The sequence below is a fragment of the Dermacentor andersoni genome, chromosome 9, assembly GCF_023375885.2.
Source record: "Dermacentor andersoni chromosome 9, qqDerAnde1_hic_scaffold, whole genome shotgun sequence".
NCBI classification, from domain to species: Eukaryota; Metazoa; Arthropoda; class Arachnida; order Ixodida; family Ixodidae; genus Dermacentor; species Dermacentor andersoni.
In genome coordinates, this window is record NC_092822.1 from 140,127,687 (window position 1) to 140,144,079 (window position 16,393).

At 50.9% G+C, this 16,393-nt stretch overlaps 1 protein-coding gene across 1 annotated transcript in view; it reads right to left on the minus strand.

Annotated features, from left to right (window-relative positions):
• LOC126529756 (multidrug resistance-associated protein 1-like) overlaps positions 1-16,393 on the minus strand; it is a 216,489-nt gene that overhangs the window by 152,159 nt on the left and 47,937 nt on the right. Inside the window, exon 5 of the mRNA XM_055069901.1 lies at positions 5,398-5,565. Within this exon, the coding sequence (XP_054925876.1) occupies positions 5,398-5,565 (168 nt within the window). The remainder of the gene's footprint in view (positions 1-5,397; positions 5,566-16,393) is intronic.

The following is a 16,393-nucleotide window of genomic DNA, read 5'->3' on the forward strand; positions in this document are numbered from 1 at the left end:
CGCAATAAAGCGTCGGTAGTAGGCGCAAAGGCCCAGAAAACGTCGCACGGCCTTTTTATCTGATGGCGTTGGGAAATTAGCAGAGAGAGAGATTTTATCAGGGTCAGGTCGGACACCTTAACGACTAACAACGGGACCGAGAAATTGAAGTTCTTCAAAGCCATAATGGCACTTTTCAGGTTTTAAAGTTAAACCAGCTGAGCGTATTGCTTCGAAGACCGTCTTTAGTCTTCGTAAGTGTTCCTCGAATGTGACGGAGAAAACAATCACGTCGTCGAGGTACACCAGACAGTTTTGCCATTTCAGGCCTGAGAGTACCGTGTCCGTTAGTCGTTGAAACGTTGCTGGCGCATAACACACACCGAAAGGGAGCACCTGAAATTCATAAAGTCCATCGGGCGTCACAAGAGCGGTCTTCTCACGGTCTCTCTCATCAACTTCTATTTGCCAGTAGCCGCTTTTCAAGTCCATCGACGAAAAGTAACGTGCGTTTCGTAGTATGTCCAGTGAATCGTCGATACTCGGCAGCGGATAAACGTATTTCTTTGTGATCTGGTTGAGTTTTCGATAGTCGACGCAGAAGCGCAGGCTGCCGTCCTTCTTTTTAACCAATACGACAGGCGATGCCAAAGGACCCTTAGATGGCCGAATAACCCCGTCCTCACGCATCGTCTTCACTTGGGTTTGTATTGCCTCGCGCTCTTTCGGTGCTACACTACACGGATTCTGCCGAATTGGTCTGGCGTCGGCTTCGGTGACAATACGGTGCTTAGTGAGCGGCGTCTGGCTGACTCGTCACGTTGATGAGAAGCAGCTCTTAAACTCATCGATGAGCTCAAGAAGGTTGTTGCGTTCGACGGGCGACAAGGTGGGACTGATGTCAACCGCAGGGGCAGGCATAGCCATGGTGGACGTCGCGTGCTCCACTGAGAGGCAGTCTTGTACTGAGGTAAATTCGTTGAAGTAAGCAACAGCCGTGCCTCTAACAATGTGTCGACGTTCCCTGGTAAAATTCGTCAGTAGGAGTTCAGCAAGTCCGTCGTGCACGTTAATTACGGCCCTGGCGATGGAAACGCCTAGACTCAGTACCAGTGCGTCGATGTGTTCGGCGACGCCAGTCCCGGTGTTCAAGTTGTCGCAGATAACAGGCACGAGGGAGCAGCTTCGCGGCGGAAGCGTGACGTCGTCTGCGGCGATGCGTAAGCGGGGTCGCTGGTGTTCCGCCGGGTCGACGTCGTCTGAGCTTGTAGCAAATGTGACGACGAGGTAACGGACATTAATCACTGCACCGTACTCTTTCAAGAAATCCATCCCCAATATAGGTTCCTTGCAGCACCCAAAGAGAATGACGAGGGTGGCGACGAAGGTTGCACCGGCGATTACTATTCTGGCTGTGCATTTTCCAATAGGCGTCATCAACTGGCCGCCAGCAGTTCTGATGTTGGGCCCAGTCCACGGTGTCTTCACTTTTCTCAGCCTGTCGGCCAGCTTTTGAATTATCGAAAAATCGGAGCCAGTATCGACGAGAGCGGCAACTTGGTGGCCGTCAATGCAAACGACAAGATCGGCGCAGACGGCGTCGGTTACAGGGGGTGTGGTTGGAGTCGTCGAAGTTTTAGAGTCGTCGGTCGTCGCTGATGAGGGCTCTTTTAAAGTTACACGGTTTGCAACCTCACTTCGGAGGTCGCTGCCTCTAGTTTCCTCGGCGCGGGCTAGGGGACCTGCCCCTAGAGGCGTAAGGAAAATCGCGACGGGTCGGTGGGGTCTAAGGGGAACGCGATCGAGGCGTCGCTCAACCTTCCGGCTGAAAAGTTTGTAGTATTTTCGTCGCAGGTACGTGCAGCATCAAACACAGGATAATTGCAGTTGGGAAACCTTGGATACCCAGCTGCGCGGTAGTGAAACGCGCGGTAAACATGTCCTGCTTCGCCGCAATGAAAGCATAGCGGCCGGCGGTCAGCGGTGCGCCACAAATCGGTCTTTGGAAGCGCGTAGCCGGCAGGGGATTCGCCGTAAGACCGAGACGCAGCGATCGGCTGGCGGCGATACGGCATAGCTGGCGAGGGCTGTGACTGTCAAAAATAGGGCGTCGGAGGTGGCGGTGATGGCAGCGTCGTAGTGGTTGACGGTGTCAGCAGCATCGAAGTGGCGGGAGGTGGACGACAGACAACTTCCGCGTAGGTTAATCCTCGCGGCACGGCCTGCCAGTCGGGCGACGAAAAGGCCTGTCGAACTTCCTCCCGAACGATATCAGCGACAGAAGCCACCGCTGGTGCCATAGGAGAAATCCCGAGCTGCCGGATCTCCTCTCGCACAATCTCTCGGATTGTGCGACGTGCCGCAGCTCTCAGATAGAATTGAAGCATTACGGTGAGTTCTTGCGATCATATTGGCGGTACCGTTGCTGTAGTTCCCGTTCCATAACGGTAGCCTCCTTGGTGAATTCGGCCACTGTCGTCGATGGGTTCCTCACGAGTGCGGCAAACAGTTCCTCCTTCACTCCGCGCAAGAGATAGCGTAACTTTCCTTCTTCGGCCATCTCAGGGTCTGCGCTGCGGAAAAGGTGGGTCATATCTTCTGCAAACATGGCAACGCTCTCGTTTGGTTTTTGAATACGGGATTCGAGCAGGCACTGCGCGTTGTCTCTTCTATCGCTACTAGTGAATGTGTCTAGCAGCTGGGTGCGGAAGGCATCCCATTTGGTCAAACTTCTCTCCCGGTTCACAGACCACGTCCGCGCACTGTCTTGAAGCGCAAAATAGACATTAGCCAGATTTTGCTGGGTGCCCCAGTCATTATAACTTGCGAGGCACTCAAATTGCTCCAGCCAATCTTGGGCATCTTCAAAAGCGTCACCATGCAAACTTTCTGGGATCTCAGGATTCTGTAAGGTCACCTGCGATGGAGTTGCAGTAGCCATGGCTGAAGTAGGTAGACGCGTTCCTGCAGGGTCCTGCAAAGGGTTGAACTCGGGCGTCAGGCCTAGCAGGCGGTGTCTGTACCGGTGAACAGGAGTTTTGACGAACGCAGGTGATTCCGTGTTCGATGTATGGCTGCGCGAAGGGGTGCCGATCATGCGGCAATCCTACACCGCACCTCCACCAGTGTGAAAGTCTAGTAGGATACGGGAAAGCCGGTGTCGAGGACGTGTAACAGCACTTTATCAGCGCAGTCAACGCGACGTCGTTGTTGTCTCTGTTTTTCTACTCGCGCGCTACCTCAGCGTCGTTTTCATCGCCGGGCACATACCCGCGGCGACCATAGAGGATGTGGCAATATATAACAGTAGTTATCGTTAATCTGTTACTACCTAGTTCGAGACCCGCTGGATGTTTGCTAGTGCGGTTACATTACGGAGACGTCTTGCCAACTTTGGCGCTGCTGTTAGCCGCAGAAGTGGGCAGGGGGGCGCACTGGACATGCCCCCTTCCCACGGATACCTCGGTGTAAGTACATCCCCCACCCCCGCAACAAGAAAAAGTTATTGACTACGTACACTGGATTGCCTCATACCTTGGAAGCTGCTTTCGCCATCACGAGCTCTATATGCAGTTTCGTACAACGAAACGATAAAGGAAACCAATGTGAACTGTCATGTAAACTACCAATATCTTCCAGAAAATGTTCGCTCAGTGCGATGCAAAGCATGAACCGATATACACAACTTTTCTTTTGCACATGAAGGTTGCTCTCAGTGGACATGACAGTGCAATTCTGAAATAATTGGGTTTCATGCCCTGGAACTTCACAGTGGGTAATGATAGACGCCGAAGTAGAGGGCTCTGGAATAATGTGGACCACGTTAGGTTCTGTAGAAAATGAAAGTACAAAAACGTCGCTGAATTTCTGCCTTATCGAAATGCGGTCGTAAATCAAAGCTATTTCTCTGCATAGAAACACCATGGCCACTGAGCCAGCGCGGCCGGTGAACGAGATAGCCGGTACAATATTGACACGTGCACTTGCTTATCTTTATCGGCCGACCACGTTTTGCCGCCTAACAAATGTAATCGCACAGCGCGGGACGCGCCTGCATGTGTCAGAAGTTTCTGAAATGTTATCGATGTTTCTATCCCCTGTCTGTTGTCCCCGAACCTTGTGTTATTTGATTTCATCGCGTGACGCGATTGGTGTAGAACTTTGTGGAAGGCACGCGGGTCTCAACGATTAGTTTGGAACATTCGACGACTGCTGTATAAAAGCCGACGCGCTTGACCCACGGATCAGATTTTCGGCGATCACCGACCGTGTTTGCCGCAATCGTCGCAAGTGTAGCCTGTTTTGTGGGCACAGGTTCGCCCAATAAAAATTGGCTTTGTGTTTCACAGTATTGCTACTGTGTTCTTCGAGATCACCACCACGTGACAATATTGAGAAAGTACGTACGTGATAGCTGTCTTCAAGCAACAACGCCATCTGTGTGCTGCGACACTATACATACTTGCGGTATCGCTAAACGCGCCAGTTCCTAGACGCTTTTGTGTCTTGTGAATCACTTGTTTTCGTTTCCTTCCACCCTTAGGCCTTCTGCTTAGGCCGCGCCAAGGTGGCATTACCATTTGTAATCAAACAAGTGCGTAATAGCCATGACACGCTATTTAAATCTGATGCAGGAGTGCAAATTTGCAGAAGTAAATATTAAGCGCTGCGGCTGCTACCGGAACAACTCAACCTGAACTTCAACCAACACATGTCATTTAACAATGCCAAGTTGTTTTTATTGTTAAAATTTGCATATTGTAAGTAATTCGCACCAGCGAAATTGAAGTGCCTGTTTTAAGTGCGGCGATTGCGGCGCCGGTTGGCGGTACTCCTAATGTATGGCCACTTTGGTCGTGCCAGATATTTAATGTATGAGTGTATACTGACGACGCAACGAGCTATGAAAGAAAAACGATTGGTGTAACGTTAAGGGATAAGAAAAGGGCAGATTGGTTGAGGAAACGAACGCGAGTTTATGACATATTAGTTGAAATCAAGAAAAGAAATGGGCATGGGCAGGACATGTAATGAGCAGGGAAGATAACCGATGGTCATTAAGGGTTACAGACTGGATTCCAAGGGAAGGGAAGCGTAGCAGGGGGTGGCAGAAAGATAGGTGGGCGGAAGAGATTAAGAAGTTTGCGGGGACAACATGGCCACAATTAGTATATGACCGGGGTAGTTGGACAAGTATGGGAGAGGCCTTTGAACTGCAGTGGGCGTAACCAGGCTGATGATGATTATGATGATGATGATGATGTATACTTGAATTAGACACTACCATCCGCTTACCATTGTCAGGAACTTAATGCTACGAGTCCATCAGCCAGTGAGCTAAAAGTTAACAAGTCTTCTCACTTCCAATTTAGCTCGTTACGCTAAGCCTAAGTTAGCAATTGACTCGATCCATCTTACTTTGTCCCTGAGCATCCCGCTCTTGCCGATAAGCTTCTTGAAGACATTGGATCCCACTTGCGGGTCGAGGGCGCTGAGGGGATCGTCGAGGACGTAGATGCTGCACTGGTGGTAGGCAGCTCGGGCCAGAGACACGCGCTGCTTCTGGCCGCCGCTCAGGTTGTAGCCCTGGGAACATTGAAAGGCTCAAGTGCGTATGTCGACACAGTGGTACCGGCTTATGCTTACTCACACAGTGACCAGTGATATTTTATGACTTTATACGTGAGCGACAGCAAATCACTAAGAGAAATAAAGGCAATGTGGGGGGTACTGGCTTATGCTTACTCAAATAGTGACCAGTGAGATTTTATTACATTATACGTGAATGACAGCAAAGCAACAAAGAGAGTAAAGGCAGTGGTTTTCCTTGCTTCAAACAATGTTTTGGGGCCTTTCGTAAACAGTTTTGCACAGCGTCCATACCGAGCTGGTCAATGTGAATCTAGGTGCTCGAGACCGTTAGAAGATACGTAAGTACAAGATAGAGAGATGCCGCAACTGTTAAGTGTAAGCCCGCATATTATCACAGAAATCTGACACATGAAATCACGACATCTGAAAATATAACACGGGCGAATGGGAAGCACGTCGGCATTGGTGTGGCGGCTATCAGACCTGTAGAGAATAGGCACGTGGAAATATTGCAACCGCAAAGCTGACCTAGCTAATTGGCCTGAGGCATCCTTTAATGTGGGAAGCCAACAAAGCGCATCGTGGTCTGTAACTACGTCGGAGGGGTGGCGACAGAGGTAGGGTCGAAATTGATCAAGTGCCTAGATTATGGCTAAACATTCCTTCTCCATAACGGAATAATTCGGCTCTGCTTTGGCGAGGGTGCGGCTTGCGCATGCAACAACGTACTCGTCGAATCCAGATTTGCGCTGCGCGAGCACAACTCCGCGTCCAATACCGCTGGCGTCGGAGTGTACTTCCGTCGGAGCAGAGAGGTTGTAGTGACGTAACATTCATGGCGAGGTTGGCAGACGCCGCAACTTTTGGAAGGTGTCGTCCCCACAAGCAGGCGACCAGAAGTAATTGTGCAAGTCGCTCCGCAAAAGCTGAATGAAGGGTGTGGTGATGAATGCAGAACTCCAAATGTAGTGGCGAAAGCAGGAACAGACGCCAAGGAAGCTGCGAATATGTTTTAGACAGAAATACTTTGGAAAATCAGCAGCTGCACGAGCTTGGCGGCGTGAGCAAGAATACCGTCTTTAGATACTACATAGCCAAGGACACCGAGCTGACTTGCGGCAAATTGGCATTGCTTCAGGTTTAGCTGAAGGCCGGCGTCAGTTAGGCCCTGTAACGCTTATTCTAGCCTACAGAGATGCGTGGGGAAATCGGGCGAGAAAAATAATCACATCATCCAAGTAGCTCATACACGTTTTCCACTTGAGTCCACGCGAAAGGCTGTCCGTCATACGCTACAATGTTCCGGGGGTGCTGCAGAGCCCGAAAGGCATGACACGAAATTCATATATGCAATCTGGTGGTACAAAGGCCGTTTTAGGTTGATTTTCTGGTGCCATGGGACTTGCCATTAGCATAAGTCGATCGAAGCGAAGAACTCCGCGCCTTTGAGGCAGCCAAGGCCATCACGAATTCTTGGTAGAGGGTAAACATCTTGATCAGTTATATTGTTGAGATGACGGTAATCGACACAGAATCGAATCAATCTATCCTTCATCTTAGCAAGAACAACTGGAGATGCCCAGGGGCTATTCGAAAGCTGAATGACGCCGCGCTTGACCACGTTAGCGACTTGGTGGTTGATATCACGGCACTCCGTCTCGGATACACGATATTGACACGTGCACTTATCTTTATAGGGCGACCACGTGTCGCCGCCCAACAAATGTTATCGCACAACGCGCGACTCGCCTGGATGTATCCGAAGCTTTTGGAAAGTTACCGATGCTTGTATCCGCTGTCTGTTGTCGCCAAACCTTGTGTTATCTGATTTCATCGCGTGACGCGATTGGTGTATAACTTTGTGGAAGGCACGCGGGTCCCAACGATTAGTCTGAAACATTCGACGACTGCTGTATAAAAGCCGACGCGCTTGACCCGCTGATCAGATTTTCGACGATCGCCGACCGTGTTCGCCGCTATCGTTGTGCTATGTAGCCTGCTTTGTGGGCACAGGTTCGCGCAATAAAAGTTAGTTTTGTCATCCACACCATTGCTACTCTATTCTTCAACGTGACCACCACGTGACATCTGGTGGAGGTGCTTTACTTTCATGTACCGGACGCCCCCGACAAGCCGTAATCTCAGCCCGGACCGAAAAGATTTCAGCCAGCAGTTCAAGCACATCAACAAGGGCACGACGATCGCATATATCGAGGAAATTCTGGAAACCAGCAATGCGTTTGTCCTCTCGGATTCTGGCGCATCTACCCCCACGATCGTTATTCCAGAGCCAGGCTTCGACACAAATCCAATTCTACCCGTGATAAAGCAGCAACAGCTCAGAAGTCTGCTTCGACGATACAAAAAGTGTTTTCTACGTCATCAAGGATTCGACGAACCCCAGTCGCAAAGCATCGCATTATAATCGAAGAGTGCGCTCGACCACTCCGCCAAAGCCCTTACCGAGTTTCGATGCAAGAACGCGAAGCTATAAGACAACAAGTTGACGAAATGCCCCGTGACGACATCATCCAGCCGTGCAAAAGCCCGTGCGCATCTCCTGTAGTCTTGGTGAAGAAAAAGGACGGAACCCTACGTTTCTGCTTCGATTATCGTCGTGTGAACAAGATCACGAAGAAGGACGTATACCCCCTCCCACGAATAGACGACGCATTGGATCGTCTCTGCAACGCTAAATACTTCTTGTCGATGGACCTCAAGTCTTGCTATTTGCAAATAGAAGTCGACGAAAGAGATCGCGAAAAGACGGTCCTCATCACCCCAGACGGCCTCTATGAGTTCAAGGTTATGCCATTCGGACTGTGCTCGGCGCCTGCAATGTTCCAGCGCGTGATAGACACGGTTTTAGCAGGATCGAAGTGGCAGACTTGTCTCGTTTACTTGGATGACGCCGTAGTCTTCGCCGGAAATGTCGACGATCACCTCAGGCGGCTTCCGACCGTACTAGAGGCCATCAAGGCATCAGGGCTCTCTCTGAAGCCGGAAAAGTGCTGCTTCGCTTACGATGAGCTTCTGTTCCTAGGCCACGTAATCAGCAAATCTGGTGTCTGCCCAGATCCGCAAAGACAGCTGTCATCGCACAGTTCCCGCAACCCATCGACAAGAAGGCAGTGCGTAGATTCCTTGGTATGTGTGCCTACTGCAGGCGCTTTGTCAAAGACGTTTCACGCATCGCTCAGCCGTTGACACATCTAACTAATTGTGATGTTGAGTGGGAAACGCCGCAGGCCGACGCATTTCAAGAACTCAAACGACGCATGCAGTCGCCGCCTGTACTTGCGCACTTCGACGAGTACGCCAATACAGAAATCGATGCTGATGCCAGTAGCCTAGGCCTCGGTGCCGTTCTAGTCCAGAGGAAAGACGGAGTCGAACAGCGGATAGCTTATTCTAGCCGGTCGCTGTCAAAAGCGGAAGGCAACTATTCTACGACCGAAAAGGAATGCCTCGCCACCGTTTGGGCTACAGCTAAATTTCGCCCTTATCTATATGGCAGGCCATTCAAAGTCGTCAGCGACCATCACTCGCTGTGTTGGCTAGCGAATATAAAGGATCTTTCGGGACGAATGGCGCGGTGGAGCCTCAGACTACAAGAATACGGCATCACTGTAACACTCTGATGCCGATTGCCTATCGCGCGCCCCCATTGACCAGCCGCCGCAAGATGACGAGAATGACGACGCCTTCCTTGGAATTATAAGCGCGGAAGACTTCGCTGAACAGTAACTGGCAGACCCGAAGCTAAAGGGCCTCGTCGAGTATTTGGAAGGGCTCACCGACGTTGTCCCTAGGGCAGTTAAGCGCGGATTATCATCCTTCACGCTTCAAAATAATCTACTCGTGAAGAACTTCTCACCAGTCCGCGCCAACTACCTTCTTGGTGTTCCGTCGGCGCTGCGTCCAGAAGTACGGCGCGCCCTACATGACGATCCGCCCGCCGGGCACCTCGGCTTCTCCCGGACGCTTTCGAGGATACAAGAAAGGTATTACTGGCCGCGCCTAACCGCCAACGTAGCCCGTTACGTCAAGACATGCCAAGACTGTCAGCGACGCAAAACACCACCCACAAGGCCAGCCGGATTACTACAGCCGATAAAGCCTCCTTGCCGACCTTTTCAGCAGATCGGGATGGTCTTGTTGCGACCGTTTCCGACGTCAACATCCGGAAATAAGTGGGTCGTCGTGGTGATGGACTACCTCACCCGCTTCGCTGAAACTAAAGCTCTGTAAAGCTAAGTAAAGGAAAGCGGACCAATCGCAGACGCCGGCATCACTTTCTTTATTCGGTTATCGACTTTCGGTGCCGTGACTCGGCCCTACCGAATCCCTCTCCACTTGAGCATGCTCCTCGCCTCTTGTCAGGTAATTAGATAAGGCAAGCCACTCAGTGTAGGCAATGTTATTCGTTTATCAACCAAACAAATGTGACCTCCTATAAACGAGGAGAGCGTTTGATTGGTCTGTTCAGACACCCCTGCGGTTGACCGCCCGATGCTTGCGTCGGTGGTTACGCGAATTTGATGTCAGGAGATTTGAATAAAAAATATTGGAATAGTTTTACGTTATAGTGCCCTTGCTCCTGTATTTCCTGGCGAAGGTTGGCAGGCAAAGGCGAGGGTGGTTCTGTAAAACACGTTGTGGGGCTAGTTGGTGCATAGCTTTCAATAGGTGAAGCGCCAATAGTGACGGCACACAAGAAGGAATGCAGACAGGACAAGGCGCTTTTTTTTTTGTAGAGCAGGCGGACCTGTTGCCATATCTCGGAACGTAGTATCCTGCACATTCTTTTCACATGGCCAACCGACGGTCTAACGCAACCGAACGGAGTGGCGAATTCTGTCGGTACAAGTACCTTCCTAATGCAGTATCCTAGGGTTCTCGCTCGGCACGTCGCAAGGGCGATATGACAAACCACCACCGAAGGATTCGGCGCACTGGAAGGCACACATAGAAAGGGGACCACTGTAGAAGAAAGGTACTGCAGTAAAACACGTTGTGGGGCTAGTTGGTGCATAGCTTTGAATAGGTGAAGCGCCAATAGTGACGGCACCCAAGAAGGAATACAGAGAGGACAAGGTTCGAACCAGGTTGCATGACAGAGGACAACAACGAAAGCTCACGAGCCACCTCATCACCGTAGCACTCTTTTACCTAGCAAAGCAGTCCGTCAGTATCAGGAGCGGTGGCCATGCTGGAGAGGGGTTCGATAGATACAGGCGGGCGCCACGCGAGAAGACGCTTTCGGCGGAGCTCGTCGAAACTCTGGCAAAGCTCCGTGACCTGAGAAACAGTGCCATGGTTTTTTTGACAGCATTATAGAAAGGACTGGTTGTAAATACCCTTGATGGTGTGACGAACCTTGTCCGCCTCCGCCATCGTTGGGTTGACACGCCAGTAGACGTCAACGACGTCCTCTATGAAGCTGGTGAACGTTTCACCAGTTTGCTTGGATCGGCTTCGTGGGTGTTGTTCAACGCGAAGCTTGCACACGCGAAGGCGGCCGAAAAGTTCTTCGATGCTGAATTTGAAGCCGGTGCACGTCAGGAAATCGGCTTGGTGCTAGCTACACCCGTCAACGCGTTGTTGAGCTTCAGGGGATCGTTCGATTTGTTGGTGGTGCTCACTCTTTCATGCGACTCCAACCAATCTTCAATTAACGTCTGTCTCATCGGTGCCGCTGAAGATGTTAAGAGCTCGCTGACGCTGGGTACCAACGTATATGAAGGCCAGCGAAACCGGTAGGAATGTCGGATCGGCGTCATCAGGCATGACGGACAGCAGAGTCCGGCTGCGTAATTAGAGGGTGTTGGAAAACCGCAGCAACCTCTACCACAATCTAAGGCGAGCAAAAGACACTACAGCAGGAAGCGTTGGCAGCGTGTCTCGACAAGAGCAGAGCAGGCAATCTCCCTGGAGGCTGGCGATATGGCTGCAGCGCCGAGCATTCATCTTGAATGTAGTGCTAGGTCGCTGGTGGGAAGCTCCTCCACGGATTCTTTAAACGTTAAAGCATTCCCTATTCTGCGGCCTTATGGCATCCCCTTTGCAATTCTGAAAGCTTACAACAGTATCCTTGCCCTGTATTGAAATCAATATTTCATAATTGTTTGAATACTTCCACTTGCTCTCAGGCGTGGCAAACTGATCGCGTTTTTCTTGCATTTAAGTCTGGCTGTAGACCCACTGCGGTTGCTTAGAGACTATGGTTTTGCGCTGCTAAGCACGAGATTGGGAGATCAAACCCCGGCCACGGCGGCGGCATTCCAATTGGGGCGACATGCGAAAACGCCCGTCTTCCACCCATTGGGGAAAAAAGTTAAGCATGTTCTGGTGGTCAAACTTAATCCGCAGGCACTACAGCGTGCCTCATAATGAAATCGTGGTTTGGGACCTAAAAGCCTCAGAATTTAGTCATGGCATTCTGTTCTGCACCGTTCGTCGGCGACCTGCGCAGATCGCTGGGCGCAAAAGCAGTGCTCAGCGCCACCCCACAGCCCGCCTATAAAGGTCGATCACACACGAGCCTAAATCATTGGGCACGACAGCACTCAAGCAATGCAGCCACCTAACAATCCGTTTGTCTTCATTCTTCAGGTGAGAAAGGGATACGTAAGAGGGTATTCGCTCTAGTGACCCATTCTTTTTAGTGCTGCCATGCCGAAGGCTGTGTGGTGCCGTGTTTGAACATGCTGTGGTTATACTAAAGCTTCTATTACTTGGTGGCGATGTAGAAACTAATCCCGCCCCCGAAATAAGTCAACAATTAAAGGATATAACCGCAGATATTAAAGACATTCAGGAAAATCATCTAGCTGAAATCGATAAAAATTTGAACATGTTCACAAGCCTACAACAAAAAGTCCATTCTTGTCAAGAGCAAATCGCAAGCATGAATTCGGTAATAATATGAATGCAAAATAAAATCGATGATCTAGAGAATCGTAGCAGACGCTCTAATTTGATAATATACGGACTACTAGAAGCCACCGGAGAGAACCCTTCACTGGAACGCACAGTGAATAAAGACGTTATCCAAGGCCCTCTGGAATTAAAAGCAGTAGCCATCGAACGCGTACATCGGATAGGGAGAGCAGAACCTAACAAGATTCGGCCTGTAATCTTCAAATCACTAGATTCAAGAGATAAGTATGCAATACTGAAAAGGCGGTACAAACTAAATGACACTCAACTATCTATTGCAGAAGAGTTTTCAAAATGGCGAGGCAAGTTTGCACCGTTATCTGACCCCAGCGAGGAGTGGTGCTCACGCAGGCGGTCATTAATACATCGACCGGTTTGACCTATGTAAAATCTGTCGCATCTGAGAGGGATTGCAATGAATGTGGTTGTTATCCTTTGTTCAGCAATGTAACGATTCTTGGAAGGGGCAAGGGCAAAGACGAGCGAGAAATCCTGGAAGCGCACTACATCAGTTTATTAGGTGACGACTGCGTTAGTAAGACCTCGGTGCGCTTACTTGAAAAAGAATTTGCATTTCTAGGTCGGTCACGATAGACGCGATTGTTGTCTTTTCATGCTCTGTGAATAGCGATGGTGTGGTTGCGCATGCTCTGCTGGCCTTGCTGGGACTACACCGATTCTAATAAAGCTCAGCTGATAGTCCAGCCGTTGTGGTGTCAACCTCTCTTCTTGTCCTTTGTTTATTTTTGACTGTTTTTTTCCTTCAAGTATGTACCAACTGGCCCAGATTTCAACCCTTCTGCAAATCACGGTCTTTCTCATCAACTTCTATTTGACAGTAGCCGCTTTTCAAGTCCATCGACGAAAAGGCGTTTCACTGGACAGGCGTTTCGTAGCCTGTCCAGTGAATCGTCAATACTCAGTAGCGGATAAACGTCTTTCTTTGTGATCTGGTTGAGTTTTCGATAGTCGACGCAGAAGCGCAGGCTGCCGTCCTTCTTTTTCACCGATACGACAAGCGATGCCCAAGGACTCTTAGAGGACCGAATAACTCCGTCCTCAAGCATGGTCTTCATTTGTGTCTGGATTGCCTCGCGCTCTTTCGGTGCTACACGATAAGGATTCTGCCGAATTGGTCTGGCGTCGGCTTCGGTGACAATACGGTGCTCAGTGAGCGGCGTCTGGCTAACTCGTGACGTGGATGAGAAGCAGCTCTTAAACTCATCGATGAGCTCAAGAGGGCTGTTGCGTTCCACTGGCGATACAGATGCCACCACAGATACAGGAATAACCACGGTGGACGTCGCGTGCTCCACTGAGAGGCAGTCCTGTATTGAAGTAAATTCGTCGAAGTAAGCAACAGCCGTGCCCATAACAATGTGTTGACGTTCCCTGGTAAAATTCGTCAGCAGGAGTTCAGCATGTCCGTCGTGTACGTTAATTACTGCCCTGGCGATGGAAACACTTTGACTCAGTACCAGTGCGTAGCGGTGTTCATCGACGCCAGTCCCGGTGTTCAAGTCGTCGCAGATTACAGGCACGAGGGAACAGCTTCGCGGCGGAAGCGTGACGTCGTCGTCGGCGATACGTAAGCGGGGTCGCTGGTGTTCCGCGGGGTCGACGTCGTCTGAGCTCGTAGAAAATGTGACGACGAGGTCATGGACATTAATCACTGCACCGTACTCTCTCAAGCAATTCATCCCCAATATAAGTTCCTTACAACACTCAAAGAAAATGACGAGTGTGACGACAAAGGTTGCACCGGCGATTATGATCCTGGCTATGCATTTTCCAATCGCCATCATCAACTGGCCGCTGACAGTTCTGATAATGGGCCCGGTCCAAGGCATCTTCACATTTCTCAGCCTATCGGCCAGCTTTTTACTTCAGAAGGGCAGCGGATTGGGCGAGTTGGTGTTGCATGGTAACTATAAAATTCAAACAGCGCTAAACGACAGGACCAGAATGAGGACGAGACAAACATGGCGCTATCAGCGCCGTGTTTGTCTCCTCCTCATTCTGGTCCTGTCGTTTAGCGCTGTTTGAATTTTATAGCTTTTTACTTATTATCGCAAAATGCGAACCAGTATCGACGAGGGCGGCCACTTGGTGGCCGTCAATGCGAACGACAAGATCGGTGCTTACGGCGTCGGTTACAGGGGGTGTGATCGGAGTCGTCGGAGTTGTAGAGTCGTCGATAGTCGGAGATGGGGGCTTTTGGATATCTAGCCGGTTTGCAACCTCACCCCCGGAGGTCACCGCGTCTAGTTTCCCCGGCGCGCGCTAGGGGACCTGTCCCTAGAGGCGTCAGAAAAATCGCGACGGGTCGGTGGGGTGTAACGAGCTGAACGCGATGGAGGCGTCGTTGAGCCTTCTGCCCGAAAGTTTGTAGAATTTCCGTCGCAGCTACGTGCAGTATCAGACACAGGGTAATTGCAGTTAGGAAATCTCGGATACCCATTAATCAAAAGACTAGCGGAAATAACAGGGACACAGGCAGAGAAGACGACAGGATGTCTCTGTCTGTGTCCCTGTTATTTGCGCTAGTCTTTTGATTAATGATGACACACCAACTAGCCGAGCTTTCTGCCTTGATCGCTTGGATACCCAGCCGCGCGGTAGTGACACGCGCGGTAAACATGTCCTGCTTCGCCGCAATGAAAGCATAGCGGCCGGCGGTCAGCGGTGCGCCACAAATCGGTCTTTCGAAGCGGGTAGCTGCAGGAGATTCAACGTAGAAACGAGGCGCAGCGATCGACTGGCGGCGATATGGCATAGTTGGCGCCGGCTGTGGCTGTCCAAAATAGGGCGACGGGGGTGGTGGTGATGGCTGCGTCGTAGAGGTCGACGGTGTCAGCAGCATCGAAGTGGCGGGAGGTGGACGATAGACAGCTTCCGCTTAGGTTAATCGTCGCGGCACGGCCTGCCAGTGGGGTGACGAAAAGGCCTCTCGAACTTCCTCCCGAACGATAACAGCGACAGAAGCCACCGCTGGTGCCACGGGAGAGATCCTGAGCTGCCGGATGTCCTCTCGCACAATCTCTTGGATGACTTCACGCAGAGACGTGCTGCAGGTCTCAGGTAGAATTGAAGCATTCACCGCCGAGCTCTTGCGGTTATATTGGCGGTACCGTTGCTGTAGTTCCCGTTCTATAGCGGTAGCCTCCTTGGTTAATTCGGCCACTGTCGTCGGTGGGTTCCTCACGAGCCCGGCAAACAGTTCCTCCTTCACTCCGAGCAAGAGATAGCGCAAGTTCTTTTCTTCGGCCATCTCAGGGAATGCTATGCGGAAAAGGCGGGTCATATCTTCTGCAAACATGGCAATGCTCTCGTTTGGTTTTTGAATACGGGATTCGAGAAGGCGCTGCGCATTGTCTCTTCTGTCCCTACTAGTGAATGTGTCTGGCGGCTGGGTGCGGAAGGCATCCCACGTGGTCAAATTTCTCTCCCGGTTCACAAACCACGTACGCGCACTGTCTTGAAGCTCAAAAGAGATATTAGACAACTTTTGCTGGGAGCCCCAGTCATTATAACTGGCGACACGCTCAAATTGGTCCAGCCAACCCTGGACATCTTTTAAAGCGTCACCATGGAAACTTTCTGGGATCTTGGGATTCTGCAGCCTCACCTACGATGGTGTTGCAGTGGCCATGGCGGAAATCGGTAGGCGCGTTCTTGCAGGGTCCTGCAAAGTGTTGAACTCGGGCGCCAGGCCTAGCAGGCGGCGACTGTATCGGTGAACAGGAGTTTCGACGAATGCAGGTGATTTCGCGTTCGATGTATGGTTCCGCGACGGGGTGCCGATCATGAGGCAATCCTACCTCACCCCTCCACCAGTGTCACAGCCTGGTAGGAGACGGGAAAGCCGGTGTCGAGGACG